The 20,071-nt window shown below is 42.1% G+C and overlaps 1 protein-coding gene across 2 annotated transcripts in view; it reads right to left on the bottom strand.

The window, feature by feature from the left end:
• Positions 1-11,315: 11,315 nt before the first annotated feature.
• The window catches only part of CDH16 (cadherin 16), a 41,229-nt gene continuing 32,473 nt past the window's right edge, over positions 11,316-20,071 (bottom strand). The window contains exons 14-18 of one of the 2 annotated variants that reach the window (XM_012540292.2): positions 19,533-19,666; positions 17,717-17,980; positions 17,328-17,435; positions 12,824-12,940; positions 11,316-12,023 (exon numbers count right to left, since the gene is read on the bottom strand). In XM_012540292.2, coding sequence (XP_012395746.1) covers positions 11,929-12,023; positions 12,824-12,940; positions 17,328-17,435; positions 17,717-17,980; positions 19,533-19,666 — 718 coding nt within the window. In that variant the 3' untranslated portion in view covers positions 11,316-11,928. The remainder of the gene's footprint in view (positions 12,024-12,823; positions 12,941-17,327; positions 17,436-17,716; positions 17,981-19,532; positions 19,667-20,071) is intronic. The other variant, XM_031950319.1, reaches the window with a different exon arrangement.

Below are 20,071 nucleotides of genomic sequence, written 5' to 3'. Positions count from 1 at the left end.
CAGTTTCCCCATCTGTAAAATGAACTGGAGAAGGAAAGGGCAAACCACTCCAGTATCTCTGACAAGAAAACCCCAAATGGGTTCATGAAGAGTCGGACATGACTGAACAACTGAATAGACACAACAAAAAATAAATCAATTATATTGAAACATAGTTATCAAAATTGAAAAAAAAATAAACCCACCAAGGTCATGGACACCAGATTAAGAATCTCCACTCTACATGTAGATATATATGTATGTGTGTGTATGTGTATGTATACAAAAATAATCCATGCTTAACTGTAGTCTATCTGGAGGAATTGGAGGAGGAAAAGAGGAAAGAGAATAAAGTAAAAACTGCACAGCAGAGAACAAAGGAAAAACTACAAGAAAGCAAAGAAAAGATGGACAGTCATGAATACAGTGTCTTCTATTATTATATATGCTCTCTTGAAATGGAATTTTATGGTTATGTGCTTTGAATCCTCCCTGATATTCTGCTGGGTATGTGACAATGATTTTTGTTTTTTTCCTTTTTTTCTTTTTCTATTTTCCTATTTTACATTTAAGTTTTAAATTAACAAATACATTTAAAAAACCCCAAAGAACCCTTGGTCAAACCCACTCCCCTCATTACTTCCAGGCTCTGCCCATCCTTATGCACTAGTGATGTTGGGTGCTGCCTTAAGCAGCACAAGTTTAATTTTCCATTCAGGTTAGACCTTGCATTTCCCTTCACACTCTGGCTGCACATTCCCGTGGCCACTGGTCCAGTCCCCATCGCCAGCCTTGCTCTCCAGCAATGCCAGGGGATGAAGCCCGGCCTTTTGGCTCCTCACGGCTGTTCTCTGTTTGGTGGTGACTACCTCTCCTGCCCCGCGGCACTGGCTCCCGGCAGTGACTGACCCCACAATTCCCACTGGGTCTGGGGCCCTCAGAAAGGCGACTCCACTGCCAAGTTTCCAGGGAATGTGTTGGATAAGAGGCCTTGTGACTCTGTTCCCCGATTTGCCTCTAACAGCTCTCCCTATCTCCCAGGTGAGTAAGAATAGTAACAGCCCGCTCTGGGGTGGCTAAAATAGGCAGCTTCACACCCCAGCGCTCTGACTGACCCACTCTCCCTCCCCCAGCATGTGCTAAAACAAACATGCCTGACTGCTCCAAGTGTTAAAAATACTGCTGCACCAGGGTCCCTGAGGGCCTCAGGGCTGGGGGATCAGGTAGTCCCCCTCAATGGTGATGAACTCTTCCTAGGTTCTTTCACTGCATCTTTAACTAATAAGTCAGGAGACCCAAATTCTAGTCCTGGCCCCAGTCCTAATGTCAGATGACCATGGCTCACCACTTTTTAGGATCATGGGTTCTGGAGGTGGAAATAATCTTGGTAACCAGCTTGTCCACCGTCTTCATTTTAGGAAGAAACCAAATCAAATGCCTAGAAAGCATCAGCGGTGGGATTCAAACTCAGGGCTTCTGACTTATACCTAAAAGGCTTTTCCACTATCCCATCTTGTCCCTTACTGCTTCCTCTTGAGCTTTGTTTTTTTCATTAGCAAAATAAAACAACCGGGGTTGATCATTCCTCCTTCTAAGATTGCTTGGGGAAACAGTCAACTCTGAAAGTAGATTTCCTGCTTTCCTTTTTCTCAGGGCCTGGAGCTATCTGGTTGCCCCACTAGTAATCCCAACCTTTTGAATACTCTTGGAATCCCCCAAGCAGCCTCGATGGTGTCCCCGTCTACCAGCCAAGATGGGCACTGGGGAAGTTCAAGGGCAAGGCTAGCAGGGCTACATTATTTCCCTCTAAAATCAAGCCTCAAGGGGAAGAACATGTTGGCGGCTGCAGTCCATGGGTCTCTGTCATTCCAGTGGCTAAGAGCATGCAGACAGGCTGAAATTGGTGATTCATGGCAGAAACAAGAGAAAATCTCAGGCTCTCTGGAAGCTGTTTGCTTTCATTTGCCCATTCCTATCTTTGCCATCACCATTCATCTTCTTCAGCCTTAGGCTTTCTTGGATCATGATCATCCTTTTGATAGTACTTATAGGATACGGGTAAGTTCCAAGAAGCAACTAATTTAGCTACTCCAATTAATCCACCCCCTTTCTGCTTTGGTCCATATTATTTTCCACACTATGTTCTTCTCCACACAAGTTATGTTTCCATCTATATTGGCCCAGGGGCTTGCTTACACATTAGATTACACATTGCTCTATTCTGAATTATTTCTTATATTGGCCTATGCTTCTCTCTCTATCAGTCCTAGTCCCTTTTATTTTGGCTTTTTCTCAGATCTGTTATGGTCCATATTCTCTTTTATATTGTCCTATATTAATCACCAAGTATTTATTTTTCTTTTTAAAATCATCTATTTGCTTGTTTTTTTAAAGCATTCATTCTTAAACAATTCTGAGTTCCAAATTCTTTCCTTTACCCTTTAGCCCCTCCTTTACCCACTGAGAAAGCAAACAATATAATATCAATTATATATAAAAACATATTTTCATGTTAGCCATGTTGCAAAAAAAAGCAAGAAAAATAAAGTGGAAAAAATACACATTCAGTTTGCATTCAGGGTTCATTAGTTCTCTCCCTGGAGGTGGATAACATTTTTCATCATGGGTCTTTTGGAATTATCTTGAATCATTATCTTGATCAGAGAAACTAAGTCTTTCATAGTTGATCGTTACATTAATGCTCAACAAACATTTATTTTTCTCAATGGTATTTTTTTCCAATTACATGTAAAAATGTTTTCTGCAATCATTTTGCTAAGATTTTAAGTTCCAGATTTTTCTCCCTCCCTCTTTTCCCTCTTCCCTCCCCAAGAGAGCAAACATTCCAGTATAGGCTCTACATGTACAATCATGTTAAACATATTTCCATATTATGTTCTGGAAGAAGAATCAGAATAAAAGGGAAAAACCACAAAAAAATTTAAATAAAATGAAAATAGTATGCTTTGATCTGCAGTCAGTCTCCATAGTTCTTTCTCTAAATGTGGATAGAATTTTCCATCATGAGTCTTTTGGAATTCTTAGACCACTGTATTGCTGAGAAATAAGTCTATAATAATTGATCATAGAATACTACTACTTCAACAAGCACTTATAGAACATTTACTATGTATTGTGCTGAGAATATAAAGGAAAGCAAAAACATTATCCCTGCCCTCAAGAAGCTCATAATCTAATGGAGGAGACAATAATGTTCTGCACTCCCCTCTATTCAGGCTCTCCTCTATTTTGACTGTTGTTTGTTTTTTGTTTCCCTTCTCTCTCTCTCTCTCTCTCTCTCTCTCTCTCTCTCTCTCTCTCTCTCTCTCTCTCTGTGTCTCTGTCTCTCTCTCCCCCCTTCCTTGCTCCCCCTCCCTTTCTCTCTTCATTTCTCCTCTCTTCTCCTTTTCCCTTCCTCCTTCTCTCTCTCATTTCTTTTTCTGTCCCACTTTCTCCTGTCTTTTCTTTCTCTCTCCCTCCCTTTCTCCTTTCTTTTCCCATTTCTCTCTATCTTCTCTCTATCCATCTCTCTGTGTCTCTGTTTCTCCCTCTTCTCTCTCTCTTTCAACAATCTATCTACCTACCTATTATTGCTATGGGGGACTTCCACTGAGACAACAGCTCCACTAATGCAGATTTCCATCTTAAAGTCTTAGAAAGTTGAGAAGTTAGATAACTTGGTCAGGATCATGCAGTCAGTCTGGAGCAGAGGATTGGAGTTTAGATTTTTTGCTCCTGAGGCTGGCTCTTCATCTCTCAGTCCACACTGTTTGTCACAGAGAAGTTCATTTTGACTCCTCGACATTTCCCACTTCCTTACAGTGTCAGCTAAAATCTCTCCTTTTGTCAGAAGCCTTTCCTCTAATGCCAGGCCCTTCCAGGTGTTTTAAAATGCTTATTGACTGACTTTATGACCCATAAAATGTTTTGCTCATAGAAACATAAGTTTGAATAGTGTATTATTACCCCCTTTTACAGATAAGGAAACTGAGGCATGGAGAAGTTAAGGGACCTGTGCAAGATCACATGGCTGGTGTCTTTTGCCTTTAAGACCTGTGCTCTTTCTACCCTCCACCTGCTACCTCTCCTGTCACAGGGTCCTCAGAAGTCTCCTCCCCAAGGGCTAATACTCCACAACAGGCTTCCAAAGCCTGTCAGTGTCTCAAGGATTTGCTCAGTTTCTATGCTCAGCTTCTAGTTTTATGGAAACTGGTCCTTTGGAGACATAATCCATCTCCCTTCCTCATGGCCTTTCCCCTGGGAGGTCCTCCCTCTTTCATACTGAAGGAGTTTAGAACCAGAGCTGTTTGGACATTTAAATCATAACATCACACTCCACAAGTAGCCTGGAGACCAAGAGCCCAGCTACCAGCCTGGCCCAGCTTGCCCCTGTCCGGAGCTCCCTGCTGATCATCTTTTCCTCCCATCTTTTGCCTCCATCCCTATCTCATTCCCACTCTCCAACAGTTCAGCTGTTGCCCTTTCTGTCCATTAGATGAGGGCTAAGAGGCCCTTCTGCTTTCTCACTCTCTTGCTGGTAGCTCTGTCCAAAATGACTTTCCTATCTCTTAACAATGACTTGGGAAGGTCACAGGTAAGTAGCAAAACCAGTATTCAAACCATGCTTCTGTGATTCTAAATGGAGCATATTTCCTATCTTGGAATTTACCTCACAAGGTGGTAGTGAGGAACAAATGAGATCATTTTGGTAAAGCACTTAGCACAGTGCCTGGCACATCATAGGGCCTTCATAAGCTTCTTCCCTCCTTCCCTTCCTTTCTCCCTTCCTCCTTTCCTCTCTCCTTTCCTTCTTCCTCCTTTTCTTCCTTCTTTCCTTCCTCCCTTCCTTCTTTTCTCCTTTCCTCCCTTCCTTCCTTCTTCCCTCTCTCCCTCCCTCTCTCCTTTTTCTTTCCCTCCATCCCTCTCTGTCTCCCTTTTCCCCTTCCTTCCTTCCTTCCTTCCTTCCTTCCTTCCTCCCTCCCTTCCTCCCTTCCTCCCTTCCTTCCTTCCTTCCTTCACCAGAAATTGAAAGAAAAGCTTCACAACTTTATGCCACTGGAACAATACTTAGCAGCAATCAATGGGGATTCTAGAATTAATGTAATGTTATCAAGCAGGAGTCACAAAGGACCAGTGGTTGATAAAGTCAGTGGGAGAAGTGAGATATGTTTCTTGAAGCAGAGGTAGCCTTGCAGCATAAGAGGCATGAGTTGTCCTTTCAGGGACGGTTTGTGTATTTGAAGGGGGATTTATACAAGGTTTATGGGGGAATGTTTTATTGAAACTTTTTAAAAAAAATTATGCTTTTTCATGAAATTAATTTGCTTTAAACTAATTGTGTTCTCTGATTGACTAAAAACAATAAATATTTATAGAGGCTTGTTACCTATGATTTTAAGTGGATGTGGACCTATAGAGTACTTTGAATTTGGACCAGTTTTATTCTAGGAATGAATTGGCAGGTACACTCAGGAGCTACTTGGGAGGCATTCAAGTCTCTGCCTGTCCCTAACTTTCTCTACCTGTGTCCTTTGGCTAGAAAACCTTCCTAAAATTTTCACTGTGAACCTTATTCCCTCAGTATTGTATAGCAAAGGGTGGGACTCTGTTTCTCTAACATCCCTGTGAAAATGCACAGATTAGCCAGTTGAGAAATTAGAATGAAAATATAAAATGTAGAAGAGAATGTAGATTGTTAGTTAGAGAAAACTGAGAGATCATCTGGTTAACTCCCTTCATTTTAGAGATGAGGAAATTGTGCATTTCAGTTAATCTCTCTGAATCTATTTGCTCCTCTGTAAAATAGGGATAATATTTTTTATTAATAAGACAATATATGTCAAACTGAAATGTAAGCTATTATTGTTATTAGGGAAATGACTTTTCCAAGAACACACAAGGAGGAGAAGGAAGGGCAATGAAACAATGGTAATCTTGGTTGGGATGGTTAGAGCTTTCAGGGTATCAGAATTTAGAAAAACCATTTAGAGAAATGGGAAGTCAGTTTCTTTTCCCAACATGGGCAGCTGGCCTTTATACCACATTTCCCCTACTAGTGGCTAGTCTTTTAGCAGTTCTATAGGAAGTGTCATGTAAATAATTATACCCTCACCCTTTAGCAGCATAAAAGCCTATTGCTCTGGAAGATTATGCTTATCCCTTAACCTTAACTTTGTCCCTACCAGCCACTCGCTCTTAAATGTCAAAGCAATGCTTCCTACTGCCCATGGGTAACTTCATCCCATGTGAGCTCCCCTATTCCCCTATGCCTCTTGTACAAAGAACCAGGTAAGACATACTCATACTCTCTGCCCTCATGGAGCTTACAGTTCTGTAACACCAGGGACATAACTATAGTATAAGACAAATTGTGGAGAAAGGGGGCCCTTTGAGGATCATTTAAAGAAACTGCTTAAAAATAAATATTGGGAGTTTTCCACCCTTCCCTCCCCCTTCTCCCTTACATACACACACACATACCCCAGCAGAAGGGCCCTGAGCTAAATATAATATCTGGGCTGCTAGGTCCCAGCAGAACCCAAGTGGTCTTTCTCGGGATTTCCGTTCCCAGAGGGGCCTAAGTTGGCTTTGGAAGAAGTCTGTGTGTTTGACATTGGTCTTTTTTGTTGACCCTTTCATTGGGTAGAGCAGGGAGCCTGGAGACAAAGGGACAGAGCCAGAGAAGGAGAAACATGAGGAGAATAAAGAGATCCAGTGCTCGGGCCTGGCTTGAGTATTTGGGCTGCCTGCAGTGGACAGGCTGTATTTATTATCTACACTGGGGGGACTTTGGGAACCCAGACCTGATAAGTCTCCTTGTCTGTTCATACTCCTGAGGAGAGGGAGATTGAAGCTGTTGCTGAAGAAGAGGGCTTTGCCCTAAGGCATGATGAATGGAAAGAACTGCTGTAGATTAAAATAAGCAGAAGCTTGAGAACAATTTATACAATGATCACAAACTGTCAAAGGAAGGAAGGATTGAGAAAGATCTCACTCTAAACAGAGGGTTCCCAGACATGACTTCAGGAGACTGATATGAACTCTACTTCTAATCTCTCAAAAGAGAGGTGTTGGGTCAGGGGTACAGGGTACAGGGGTTGGTTTGTTTTGTTTTGTACTTATTTTTAATGAGGGAAGTTTCCTTTTGGGATAGGGGTAGGGGGAAGGACCAAGTTATTCAGAAGTAACGGTGATGTAAGATGATAGTAATGAAAATGGTCAGCTAGAGGGCACTGGACCTGGAGTAAGGAAGACCTGAATTCAAATCTGTCCAAAGCCAATTATTATCTCTGTGATCCTGGCTGTGTCACTTAACCTCTGTTTGCCTCAGTTTCCTCAACTATAAAATGGAAATAATAACAAGTTTGTTGTGAGAATCAAATTAGCACACAGTAGGCATTATATATATGTTTATTCTCTATGTGAGGATCAAATTAGCTATTTTTAAAGTGCTTAGCTCAGTGCGCACTATATAAATGCTTATTCTCTATTGCCCCTAATAATAATAACTAATGTTTATACAAAACTTTACATATATCATTTGACCTTTATACCAAGTCTGTAAGATATTAAATATTATTATCCCCATCTTACAAATGGTTAAACTGAGGCAGATGGTATTCAATGGCTTGTTCAGGGTCACACAAGTGATAGGTACCTTAGGCTTTGAATTCAGGTCTTCCTCACTCCAGGGTCAGGATTGTGTCTATTAAAAAGAAAATAAAGGTCAGGGTCATCAGCTGTATCCTAGTTCATCAGCAATCACCCTCAATTTTTTCTTGCTACTTTGAGAGCAAAGGATGAACAATAGCAATGAAGAAGAGACATTTTTGACCTTGGGTTCCATTTTGTCATACGAGCTGTGTGACCTTGGGCAATTTTGGAGTTCAATGACCTCATCTGTAAACTTGAGGGCTTGGACTTGTTATATAAAGTGTTTTCTGGCTCTAACAGTCTACATTTTTATACTCTAACATTCCCTAATCTAGGATCCTTTCCTTCTCTGACCCTAGCAGGGGTCCTCAAACTACAACCCGTGGGCCATATACGGCAGCTGAGGACGTTTATCCCCCTCACTCAGGACTATGAAGTTTCTTTATTTAAAGGCCCACAAAATAAACTTTTTCTTTTTACTATAGTCCAACCCAGTCTGAGGGACAGTGAACTGGCCCCCTATTTAAAAAGTTTGAGGACCCCTGCAGAGTCTATGTTCTGATATTCTTCTGTCTCTGCCCACCTAGCTTCCCCATGTCCCCTAGGTCCTTCTAACTTCACCATTCCATGTTGCAAGGCTGTAGATTTAAAATCAGGCCCTAAAGTCCACTCATGGGGATGGATCATCTGTATCTCATCCGAGGTTAACAGCAAAATCAGGATTCCAACCTGGCCCTCCAATGGAGTGCTCCACTTAGGCCCCCATGATTCTAATACTTGCCTGTAGCTCTCTGCTACTCATCTGTGGTTCTCCCCTTCCCAAAACAGCCCGTTTTGCCAACCCCTGACACAGTGGCAAAGGAAACCGCCAACTAAGAGGCTGTTTCCACCTCTGGCCCAGTCCCTGAGACCACAGCCAGTACACTGCTGCCATATTGACTGGGGGAAGCCCGGCTGGGCTGTTGGTACTGACTCTGAGGGACAACTTTGGACGAAAGAGGGGGGTCCTGTTTGTGCTCCCCTAAAACAAAGCAAACCGTTGCATTAGGGTAGGGGAGGAAGGACAGACAGGGTGGGAGGAGGGACCCTTCTCAGTCAGTCCCTGAAGTGGCTAACGGCTCTTGAATAGGGTTTCGGTTACTCTCCTCCCTTTGCTTGTCGCCCGAGTCCTGGTTGAGAGAGTCTCTCTTAGCTGAAGTGCTTTAATCACTTGAACTGGAAAAAAAGTTTAAAAATACCCCCAGATGTTTACATTCCTTCCACATGAGCTTCTCTGTTCTCACTGCAGTTTGGCCCTTTGATCGGTGCCTGCTGATTGGGAAGTGTCTTTGGTATTGGACACAGGCCCAGCTCGGCCCCCTGCTTGGCCCCCCGGAGGCCCCAGTAATATCCCCGAGTCCTCCCCGCCCCCAACCCCACCACAGTCTCACAGTGGGTGCTGAGAGGCAGGGGCAAAGGGTAAGACTCGGTGCCATTAGTCCAGACTCTCCCCCGACAGGGTGTCCTTCTCTGGACAGTGGCCAGACCCCTTAGACCTGTCAGCCTCTTCTTATTAATAATAACAATAATTATAGCTCACATTTATTTGGCACTTTATATTAATAATTCCCATTTCTAGAAGTCTGAAAGGTATGAGGAGCAGTGCTGTGAAAGTGGAAAGAATAGTAACTGTTATCAGAGCCGTACAGCCGTTTTTCAGTTATGTCTGACTATTTGTGACCCCATTTGGAGTTTTCTTGGCAAAAACACTGGAATGGTTTGCCATTTTCCTTCTCCAGCTCATTTTACAGATGAGAAAACCGAGGCACAAAAGGCTAAGTGACTTTCCCAGAGTCACACAGCTGGTCAGTATCTGAGGCTGTATTTGAACTGAGGAAGATGAGCCTTCCTGACTCCAAGCCACCTGGACAAAAGTTCAAATTTTTACCCTATTTAACTACCTCTATGAAGATGGACAAAATCCCATCCCTTGATTTCAGTTTCCTCTTCAGTAAACTGAGGGGTTTGGATGAGAGGGCCTCTATTCCTTCCAATTCTACATTCTGTGACACTGAAGTTTAAAAAATGTCATCCCCCTAACTCAATAAAGTTCAATGGCTCTGTATTACCTCCAGCATCAATTATAAAATCTTTTGTTTGTCATTTAAAGCCCTTTACAGACTGCTCTGTTCTAATATTCTTTGATCTAACAGTCTATACTTTCTTCTCTAAGAGCCCTTCCAACTCTCAAACTTTATTAACATGGCTGTTGAGAGAATGTTGATGATGATGATGATGAAAGCATCAGCTAGTCTTTATATAGTACTTTATAAATATTATCTCCTTTGATCCTCACAACAACCTGTGAAGCAGTTATTATTATTATTATTATTATTATTATTATTGTTTTTATCCTCATTTTACAGTTTAGGAAACTGAGTCAGGCACAGCCTATGCCCAAGGCACATAGCTAATAAATATTTGAGGTCAGATTTTGAACTCAAGTTTTCATGACTCTGGGTCTCAAGCTCTGTCCCAATCCACTACTACCTATAAAGCACTTGAGTTTGTATTGATATTGTATTCTAATATCTCTTGCTTCTCTCATGTCCTGTGTCCTATTAACTGAGATCCTTCTCAGTTCTAAATGCTCTATGATGGGCTGACATGTACAAGATGACCCCTGGGTGAGAAGGAATGCAAAGAGATGGAGGAGGGCTGGGCAAAATGGAAAGAACTTTGGATGCTGAATTATAGGACTTGGGTTTGAGTGTGTGCTGCTAATCACAAGCTGAGCGATGGGCAAGTCACTTAAAACTCTTGATGCCTTACTTTGTTTCTCCATAAAACAATGCAATCAGGCTCAAATGAACCCAAAGGTCCTTCCCTATTTTAATATTCTCTGATTTTATTGTTTCACCTTCACAGGCTTTGTAGGAAAAATTCTTGGATGGAGGAGATAGGATGTTGTTATTGGAAGATCCTAGAGAAGTTGGCTTGGCAGAACATCACTAAAGCAGCCCATTTATTTAGGGGAGGGGTACCTTGATCAGTCAGCATGTCATATTTGTCCTCCCTAACTCTATTCTACTTAAACCCACAGGAGTTATGCTGTGTCTTTCCACTCTGACAGGAATAACTCCCAAATCTCTATCCAAAAGCAAGAAAGGTGATCTCCTCTTGTCAACCTCTGAGGTAACTTCTGGTCCTAAATCTATAATTCTAGAAATAAGGTCAGCTAACCGGGAAAGGTTGTTTTCCTTAATTCCAGCATATTTGAAATTCAGCAGTCCCTGGGGACTCAGATTTTAGATCACAGTCCTTCCTAATCAGACCCTTAGCTGTTGTGATGAGTGTGGGGAGAATGTTGGTAGAGCTTTATCTGTGATAAGATTTAAGGATCAGTTTTCAACCAGGTTTTGGGCTCCTGTGTTCCCTCCATTACGTAAGGATTAAGGGTCCCTCCATGTGGATGAACTCATTTTGACATATATACTCATATACACTCACCCAGAAAGGACCACATAAGCAGATTAAAAACACCTAAGGACCTGCACCTGATATCCCTTATAGCGCACACATTATTTTTATGCAGCAGTTAATTAAACCCAAGGGATTGAGGGATGTGTATATGTGATGGGGACAAGGTTCATCCATGAAACCACCAAAGTGATTTAAGGCTTTGTGAGCTTAAGGCTCACAGACCCTCTCCCTCTCCCATGTTTCTGGAGCAACATCCCTACTGAGCAGGCCCTTCAAACTATCCAGAGTCTTCTCTAACTCCCATATAGCCCCTAGTGCCCAGCACCAAGCTCTGCACAAAGTAGGCGCTTAATAAATATGGGTTGAATAGGTTCTCCATTCACTCAGTTTTGACTAACCCACTTCTCTCATCTTAAAGACAGAAGGATGGAAAGAGACAGATGGACACATCATTGGACAGAAGATTTGGGAATTCAAGAGCTCTGGACTCAGGTTTTATTATTCTATGGTGGCTCTGGGGGAGACTTCCAGAAGGCATTTATGTGAGAAGCTAGCCCCATTAAATAAAGTCTTAGCTTTTACTGATGGGAACATGAGCCCTGAGTTTCAGAGAAGGACTCTGGAGAGGGAGGAGGTTCCAGCCAGTGTTGGATCAGATGCAGGCTTTGTTTGGCCCTTCTGCCCACTGAGAATGGAAGGGCAAAGGCTCATCCCTGAGATGTTTTAACTCTGGGGTTGGTCTCACCCAGCTCAGTCCAGAATCCGAGTCCTTGCTATTGGAGGTATAGAAACTGTGGGTTACAGGGAAGGCAGGGGACCAAGCATCCTGCCCCATCAGATAGAAGCCTTCAGGGGGACGCTGTCTGGCGGTTGTGCCTCGGTCTTTTTTGCTAAGGCCAAGTGGCTGAAGATCAAGATTAAGAAGAAACCTGGGGTATCAAAGAAAGAATCAGTCAGTGCCAGACAAGAATATTGGTCTCAGGGGGCTTTCCCTTGATTTGGAGCAATGCACTTTGCTAGGAATTGAAGGTGGGTTAATATATTTGCTGTTATTTTAATTGACATTTTTTTCTAGAAAAAAAAGCATAAAATGATTATGTCATATTTCAATTTATGCTTTCTTAATTTGAGGGAGGGGTTCTAGCTGATTGGCTCGCATGACCATTCCTACTCACGTTGTCCAGCTTTTGGTCATTTCCCAAATGGCAGGCCTGTTTCCCTCAAATAAGATAACATTTGCCATATTGCATAACATAGTAGGTTCTGTATAAATGCTTATTCCCTTTCTTTCCTCTCTCTCCCCCATCTGTTTCTCTTCCCCTCCATCCTCTCTCCATTTTTCTGTCTTCCTCTAAGTCCTTTTGGAAGGATGGAAAACTCATAGTGCTTATGAAATAGAATATCCTTATACCTCTATGTATATACCTTCTACCATAAGCACAGAACTTGAAGTTTTGATTAACGGTAATACTTTCAGGAGTTGGGAATTCACTTGTATTCAAGAAGGATCAACTAGACTTCTGGACTCCCAGAAGTCAGGAGCTCAGTGAACATGCCCTGATACTCATGATCGGAAGGATTCTGGGTAGGTCATTTTCCTTCTCTTCTTCCCTGGGTAGATGATGTTATTGCCATTCCAGTTCTAAATCTGATCACCGGCTAAAACAGCCCCAGGCCTTTCTCCCCACCTGGACAGCTCATGGCCAACCAAGACCAAGAAACCACTTACCTATCACCACCAGGGTGCCTACCATGATTCCCACCGCCGACAGCAGCGTGGGCATCCCCTCCATCCGGCCCACTTTGAGCAAGCAGCGCCTCTCCGAGTTACACATGCAGACCATCACTGTGACCAAAGGGAGGGAGATAGGACTGAGAACTGGGAGGAGGCCGGGCTGGATCGTCCTGCTCTTAGCCATCCTCACTGACCATCTCTTGTTTTATAGAGGAGGGAATGGAATTTTGGAGAAAGGAAATGCCTGGCATACAATAAGTACTATATAAATGCTAGTTTTTGTTATTACAGGAAAAAAATTCATCTGTCTCTAACTGAAATTTAATATTTTCTTCAATTATAAATTTTAAAATATTTTTTAGAAAAGGGGTCCATAATATCACTGGATATAAGAAAATAACCTTAAACATGGGTTAGATTAGTTGACCTCTCCTGAATCTCTCACCTCCAGATTCTCTGTAGAAAGAGCTAGAGGAAAGAAAATTTCCCTGTCTTTCTGTCCATCTTTTTAAGTTCTTCTTCTGACTCCTTTTTCAGTTACTTGAATAACATCTGGGTCATAACTATTATACCTTCTGAGCTTGCCATACTCATTTACATCATCTGCCTTGGTTGCCCTCTCTGACCTCCTGAGAGACTGTGCTGTTGGAAGATATTCAGACATATATTGATGGTGGAATAGTGAATTGGTCCAGCTACTCTAAAATCAGCTATCCCACCATAGGCATAAGTCCATGATGGTAAATAACTAACAGAAAAGTCTTATCTATTTATATATGCCAAAGAAGCAAAAGGTGAAAACAAAGATTGTCCATTAATGAAGGAATGACTAAACACATTGTAGTGTATGGATGTGATGGAATATTATTGTACTATAAAGAAGCGAGGATTATGGGAAATTTTGAAAAACACAAGAAGACTTTTATGACGTGATGCAGAGTGAAAAAAGAAGAAACGAAGAAGAAAATAAATACCATAAAGAGTGACTGAATTTAGATGAATAGCAATGTATAATCTTAGTTCTGAAGATTAGAATTTAAAACAGATATCCCTTCTCTTGAAGAAAGAATATAGGTCTGTGGTTAAAAAACAAAAAAAACTTGTATGCACCATCAAACATGGTTTGTCAGTTGGTTATGCTGAACTATTTTTTCTTTGCTACAAGGGAAGATTCTGTTCAGGGCAGGGATCAAAATTGGAAATGACCACTTTCCCCTTTAAAGCATCAATTGAAAAACAAAAACAAAAAAACAAAAAAACTACCTCTTGTAAGTATCATCCCACTAAAAAAAAAGTAGAAGGGAATTATTGGACAAAGAAAGTACCAAGTAACATCTCAAAAATGTTTGATTGCATTTAAACAGAGAGGAAATGGACAATTATTATGTGGTAGTTATTTCAGAATTAGTGTGTGGGTAGTCAGATTCCTGGCTTATTAGAGCAAAAATCAAAATCAACTCCAGGTTGAAAGAAATAATAAAAATGAGATGAAAATATGTATATATGTCAGACAACTGAGGCAACTCAAGCAAGGTGTTGATGCTAAAAACAGAAATCCATAAAAAAATCTTTTTCTACAGACTCAACGTTTTTCCTAGGAAGTTTAAGTGATGTAGGTCCATCACCATAAGGAGAAGACCAAATATTATCCACATTTCCTAAGAGAATCTAATTGAGGTAAATTCATCACCATAAAGAGAAGTCCAAAAGTTTAGAAACAGTGTTAGCCAGAGAACACTCGCTTTTCTTGCCAAAGGGAGAGATATGGCAGCCAAGGCCAACATTGTTTTAGAATATAAACTTGTTTGTAAAGTCTGATGGCAAAGGATAGTGGAGGATTATGAACAGTATCCCCTCGTAAAATAGTGAGAAATAGTGGAGGGCAAAACAAGTTTGTAAAAAGTCATATTATCTATCACAAGGACATTTAAGGATGAAACGAGAAGGATGGACTACTAGATGACTCAGTGGGTAGAACACTGAGCCTAGGGTCAGGAAAACTTGAGTTCAAATCCAGCCTGACATGTACTAGCTCTATTACCCTGGATAAGTAAGTCACTTAATCCTATTTGCCTCAGTTTCCTCATCTGTAAAATGAACTGGAGAAGGAAACAGCAAACCACTCCAGTAGTTTCACAGAGTCAGACGCTATTGAAATGACCAAACAACAAGAAGGAAGTACTTTTATATTGTTTTCTTTTTAAACAGATCTCATTTTAGCAGTGGAGCCTATTTTCATGTGTGACCTATTTTAGGACCAGTATGACATGTCAGTTCAATGCAACAACAAACATTTTTTAAAGTGCCTACTGAATGAAGCTATAAAGAATGTATCTTTGGGGATACAGGCTCAGAATCTAGGAGATGGTGTTTCCACAGGGTTTGCCAATGCTTAGTTATCATAAATTATTAAGCATCTCCTTGTCCTGTGCTAAGTGTTGGGGATACAAAAAAGAAAAAAACAAAAAAAAATCAAAGAGGCAAAAGACATTCCCTGTCCTCAAGGAGCTTATAATCTAATTAGAATATTTGCCAGTGACAACTGAGCCCAGGTAGGACTTTCTCTCTGGTTTTCTCTCTCTTACCTTGACTAGAAATGTAGTCAGTGGCCATTCCCAATGGGACGTTAAATGAAAAGTGATATGTGGAAGTTGAATGAGAAGGAGGAAATGGCATTTGGGGTAATAATACCTTTCTCTTATTATTTGTTGGCATTAGACTTATGATAGCCAGAATAATACCCCCATGGTATTAACTTTGGGGGTATTTAAGATGTACTCTATATTTATGTGCCCAATACTTTTTAATTTTACCATGATTTTACTAAACCAATTAAACTGTATAATCTGACTGAATGTTAACATTCTCCTGCCAGAGGGATGTTAGGCATATGTTTATGCAATAAGCCATTAGTGGGTGAGCAATCCTAGATGTAGAGCTTGAAATATAACATCACAGGATTCCTCAAATGGTGGGGGGTTATATTCTGGGGTCCCACATGTGAAAGGGATTTGTTGTATCTTTGGGATTACTCTTCACATATGAGAGATACTAGGGCATCTCTTACATAGAGAAGCACGTGGGATGCTGGAGTTGGGGGTGATGTAAAATTTACATAAGGCACGTGGGATGCTGGAGTTGGGGGTGATGTAAAATTTACATAAGGCATGGTCCTTATCCTCAAGAAGCTTATACTCTGGTATTGGGATAAGACAGAAACACAGATAGCTGTCCTATGCTGCATTACATGATAATTGAATTATTGTTTGTTTTCAGTCATAGATGACTTTTTGTTTCCCCATTTGGGCTTTTCTTGGCAGAGATACTGGAGTAGTTTGCTATTTCCTTCTCCAATTCATTTACAGATAAGGAAACTCAGGCAAAGTTAAGTGACTTGCTCAGAGTCCCATAGCTAGTGAGTATTTGAGACTAGATCAGAACTCCAGTTTTCCTGCCTCTAGGCCTGGAACTTTATCTATTGCATCATTTTAGCAACTTGATGATTGAGTTAAAGAAGCAAGAAGTTTAATATAAAAAATATTAGTTTAGTTTAAAATGTTTTGGGAAGTTTAAAGGAACATAGTTGCCAAGTAAGGGGGTGAGGGAAGGCTTCCTGAAGGAGATGAGGTTGGAAATGGCATGAATTCAAGAGCTGGAAGAGTGGGGAAGACATTACAGGCCTGGGAACAACATGGCAACAGGAGAGTGCAGGTTATGGAGGGCTCCATTTTGGTTTGAAAATAGTTATCAAAACAAAGCAGTGATAGATGGCAGGAAGCCCAGAGTGCCAGGCAGGGGCATTTGGATTTTGCTTGAGGGGCAATAGGGAGCCAGGGAAGGATTTTGATACCTTCTCTCTTAGATCACCTCCAATTAACCCTGTATGTATCTTGAATATATGTGGTTGCCCTATATTAGAACAGGATATGAGCTCTTTGAGGGCAGGCAATGCTTCTGCCTTGCTTTATTATATATCCCAGAGCTAGAACACTGCCTGCCACACAGTAGGCACTTAATAAATACTTGCTGACTTTATTTGACTAGAGGAAGGACAAATCTAGATCTTAGTGTAGCAGGAGTTGCTGTTTGTCCTTCCTTCTCCAAGAGGGCCGTGACATGAGAGAGAAGATATCATGACTTGCATGTGTATTGGATTTAAGGGAGGGAGGGCTGTGCAAGGTCCCCTGCCTCACTTTCTCCTCCAGAGCCCTCTGGATCCAGTGGCCAGATATAGATCAGAATGACTGGAGATGGCCCTGGATGCAGTGGGAGACCTTGTCCTCTTGAAGCTGAGGTCCTCAGTAGGTCTCTATTTGACTGAGGCCACTTTAGGGGCCAGAACTGTACATGTCTGAGGAAATGAAGTCTGCCAGGGGAGCCTCGAGTGACTCCATGCATCGAGCTCTTAAGGAACAAGGACCATATCTTGTACTTCTCTTTCAGCTGCTTGGTTGGCCCCCTCCACGGCCCCAGCCCCGGGGAGCTGACGTGGTCTTACCTCTTATTCGGAGTTGCTGGGTTTGAGCCGAGTGTGTCAGGAAAATCGGGATGAAGTATTCTTGGGGCTCCAACCAGCTGAGGGCCATGGTGAGGTAGGCGTGGGTGCCTAGGAGGGAAGCAGGGAAAGTGGGATGTGGGGATAGACAGACCTGGGGAAGACAGAAGGTGGCCAGGGCTCAGTGTGGGAGGGATCTCAAGACTGAGACTGGGGGACACCTTAGAGATTATCTAGTTCACCTCTTTCATTTTTCCAAATAGAGAAACTGAGACCCAGAGAGGGAAAATGATCTCCCACAAGTGCAGGTTATCTAGTTCCAAATCCAATGTTCTTTCCTCAACTCCCACTGCATCTTATTCAAGAATAAGCCTCCCCAAGCCTAAATTCACCATTGAGCGCCTGGAGCCTCCACTCTCTTTGCACTGTGGGGTCCTCACTCAGGGCGAAGGAATAGGGGTCGTCGTCAGCAGCAGGCTCTCCCCGATGCTGTAGCCCACTGATGACCACTCCCTGCGGCGTGTCCTGGGGGGTGCAGAGGATCTGGAGCGGGCCGGGGGCAGATGCAGGAAGGGAGGATGATTTTCCAGCATGAGATGAGAGATCCCTCACTATATAAAGCATCAGGGTTGCAGTGGTAGTCAGCCTGGGATGGTCTGCAAAAGAATCAAAGACCAAGGTCAAAGACCTTCCCCCTCTTCAAAGTGGGTAGGACTGGTTATGTAGGGAGTGAGTTCTCCAGAAAGTAGGCTAACGAGGGATTGGGAACTGGGTTTCCATTTGTTCTTCAGGGAGAGGAAGGCTTTTGGGATCAAAATTCTTGGCTTTGAATCCCAGTTCCATCATTTTCTACTTATGGAACCTTGACTTTGGGCCTCCATTTTTCTCATCTTTAAAACCAGAGTGGATGACATAATCTCTTGGCTCACAGATTTTAGAATTGGGATAGACATCTCAGTAACTTCCTTTATTTCATTGATAAAGGGCTTCTCCATGATCATGTAGCTAGTAAGTATCAAAGACGGTCCTTAAACCCAGGTAATTCTTGTCTCTAAATCTAGCACTAAATCTCTAAATTATGCTTTCTCTTTGTGGTTCCTTATAGCTCTAGTCTCTGATTCTCCATCAGGGGACAGGAAAATAAGCAGCTTCTCCCCCAACTCATCCCAAGTCCTTGTATTAGGGAAGGGCCTTAAGAGATCTAATTCAAAGATTCTTAAACTGGATCTAAATATTTTAATATTATTGGTTTCACCATCCTGTAAGTTTTGCTTTATGCTTCTTAAAGACATTATCCTGAGAAGGGGGCCTTGGACTTCACAGGACTGACAAAGAATCCATGATACACAGTTTAAGAACCCTGTCTCTAATCTAACCCCCTCATTCTAAATATGAAAAAACTGAAGCCTAGGGTCCAAAGCCACTATGTGCTAAGTATGAGGTTCCAGTCAAATGCCCTTCACCTAGTTCTTTCCCCCTGAAGAATGCTGCCTCTTCCTACCATTACTCAGATATCCTTGATCACTAAGGACACAATGGTAGCCAGCTGATGTAAGGCACTCTCTTGTCTCTAGAAAGATGGCAATAACTAGTTTATGTCAGGAGCTCTAAGTCATGGGAGTGGGAGTGATGGGGGTTAATTTTCCACCCTTGGCCTTTGGAGAAATATCTTATTTTAGACAACTGGGTGTAGGTGACCTACCAGGTTGGTCAACCATTGGTTATTTTCATCTGGTTGAGCTAGCTGGTCATGGTAGAGAGTGCTAAGAGGGGATGGGGAAAGGTCTTTGTCCATGTGAGGGTCATGGATCCCTGTTCATGGAGTCAGGTGCCGGGAGGAATATCCCTAATGATGCCTTATAGATCTAGATTGTAGATCTATAGAGAGAACTATCCCACAATGGATTGAATTGCCTTGGGACATGATTAATTTCTTATCAATTTCTGTCTTGAAAGCAGCCTGGATGAATGATCACTTGTTGGGGATGTTGAAAGGGGATGGCTGCTTGGGGGTGGGGTGGCATAGACCATCTCTGAGGTCCTTTCCAACTCAGACTTTGTGATTCTGGGCTTCATATACTTTTTGACTTTGATGGGGGAAAAATTATTTTCTGTCCCTTCTTGCTTTTTTCTTAGAATCTCTTTGTCTGACATTGAATCTTTCAGAGTGTGGACTCAGTCCCTCAGAAAAGAGTGTTTCTCCCTTACCCATGATTTCGGCCACTACTTGCACAATATATGTTTCTTTAGGCTGCCCTGACCCCAGTTTTGAAGCTGTTCGGACTTCTCCAGAGTGTTCTTCAATGGACAGCCAACCTTCAGAGTCATTCATCATCGAGAACCTATGGACACATTAGTATGAGGGTGGAGAGGTGACACGGGACAGACTGGAAGAAAGAAGGGGATGAGTGAGAGAATGGGAGAAAGGGCTTCTAGGAAAACTTCTCTGAGGAAAGTTTGTCCTCTGCTCTCTGTGCCTCAGTTTCCCCAATTGTACAGTGGGACTTGTCATAATTTCCTGACATCTAAACCTGGAAAAAACCATAGAATCATATATTTAGAGCTAGAAGAAACCTTAGAGCTCATTTGGTTCAACCCCATTTTACAGATGAATAAACTGAGGCACGGGAAGTTGTGACTTGTCCAAGGACACCCAATTAGTTATTGGAGGAGCTGGGATTCAAATCCAAATCTTCCTGCCTCTAAATCCAGATCTCTTTCCATTGTATCATGCTGTCTCCCTTACA

The sequence above is a fragment of the Sarcophilus harrisii genome, chromosome 2, assembly GCF_902635505.1.
Source record: "Sarcophilus harrisii chromosome 2, mSarHar1.11, whole genome shotgun sequence".
Lineage (NCBI taxonomy): Eukaryota > Metazoa > Chordata > Mammalia > Dasyuromorphia > Dasyuridae > Sarcophilus > Sarcophilus harrisii.
Note: the sequence above shows the minus strand (reverse complement) of the source record. Positions and strands in the feature narration are given on the sequence as shown.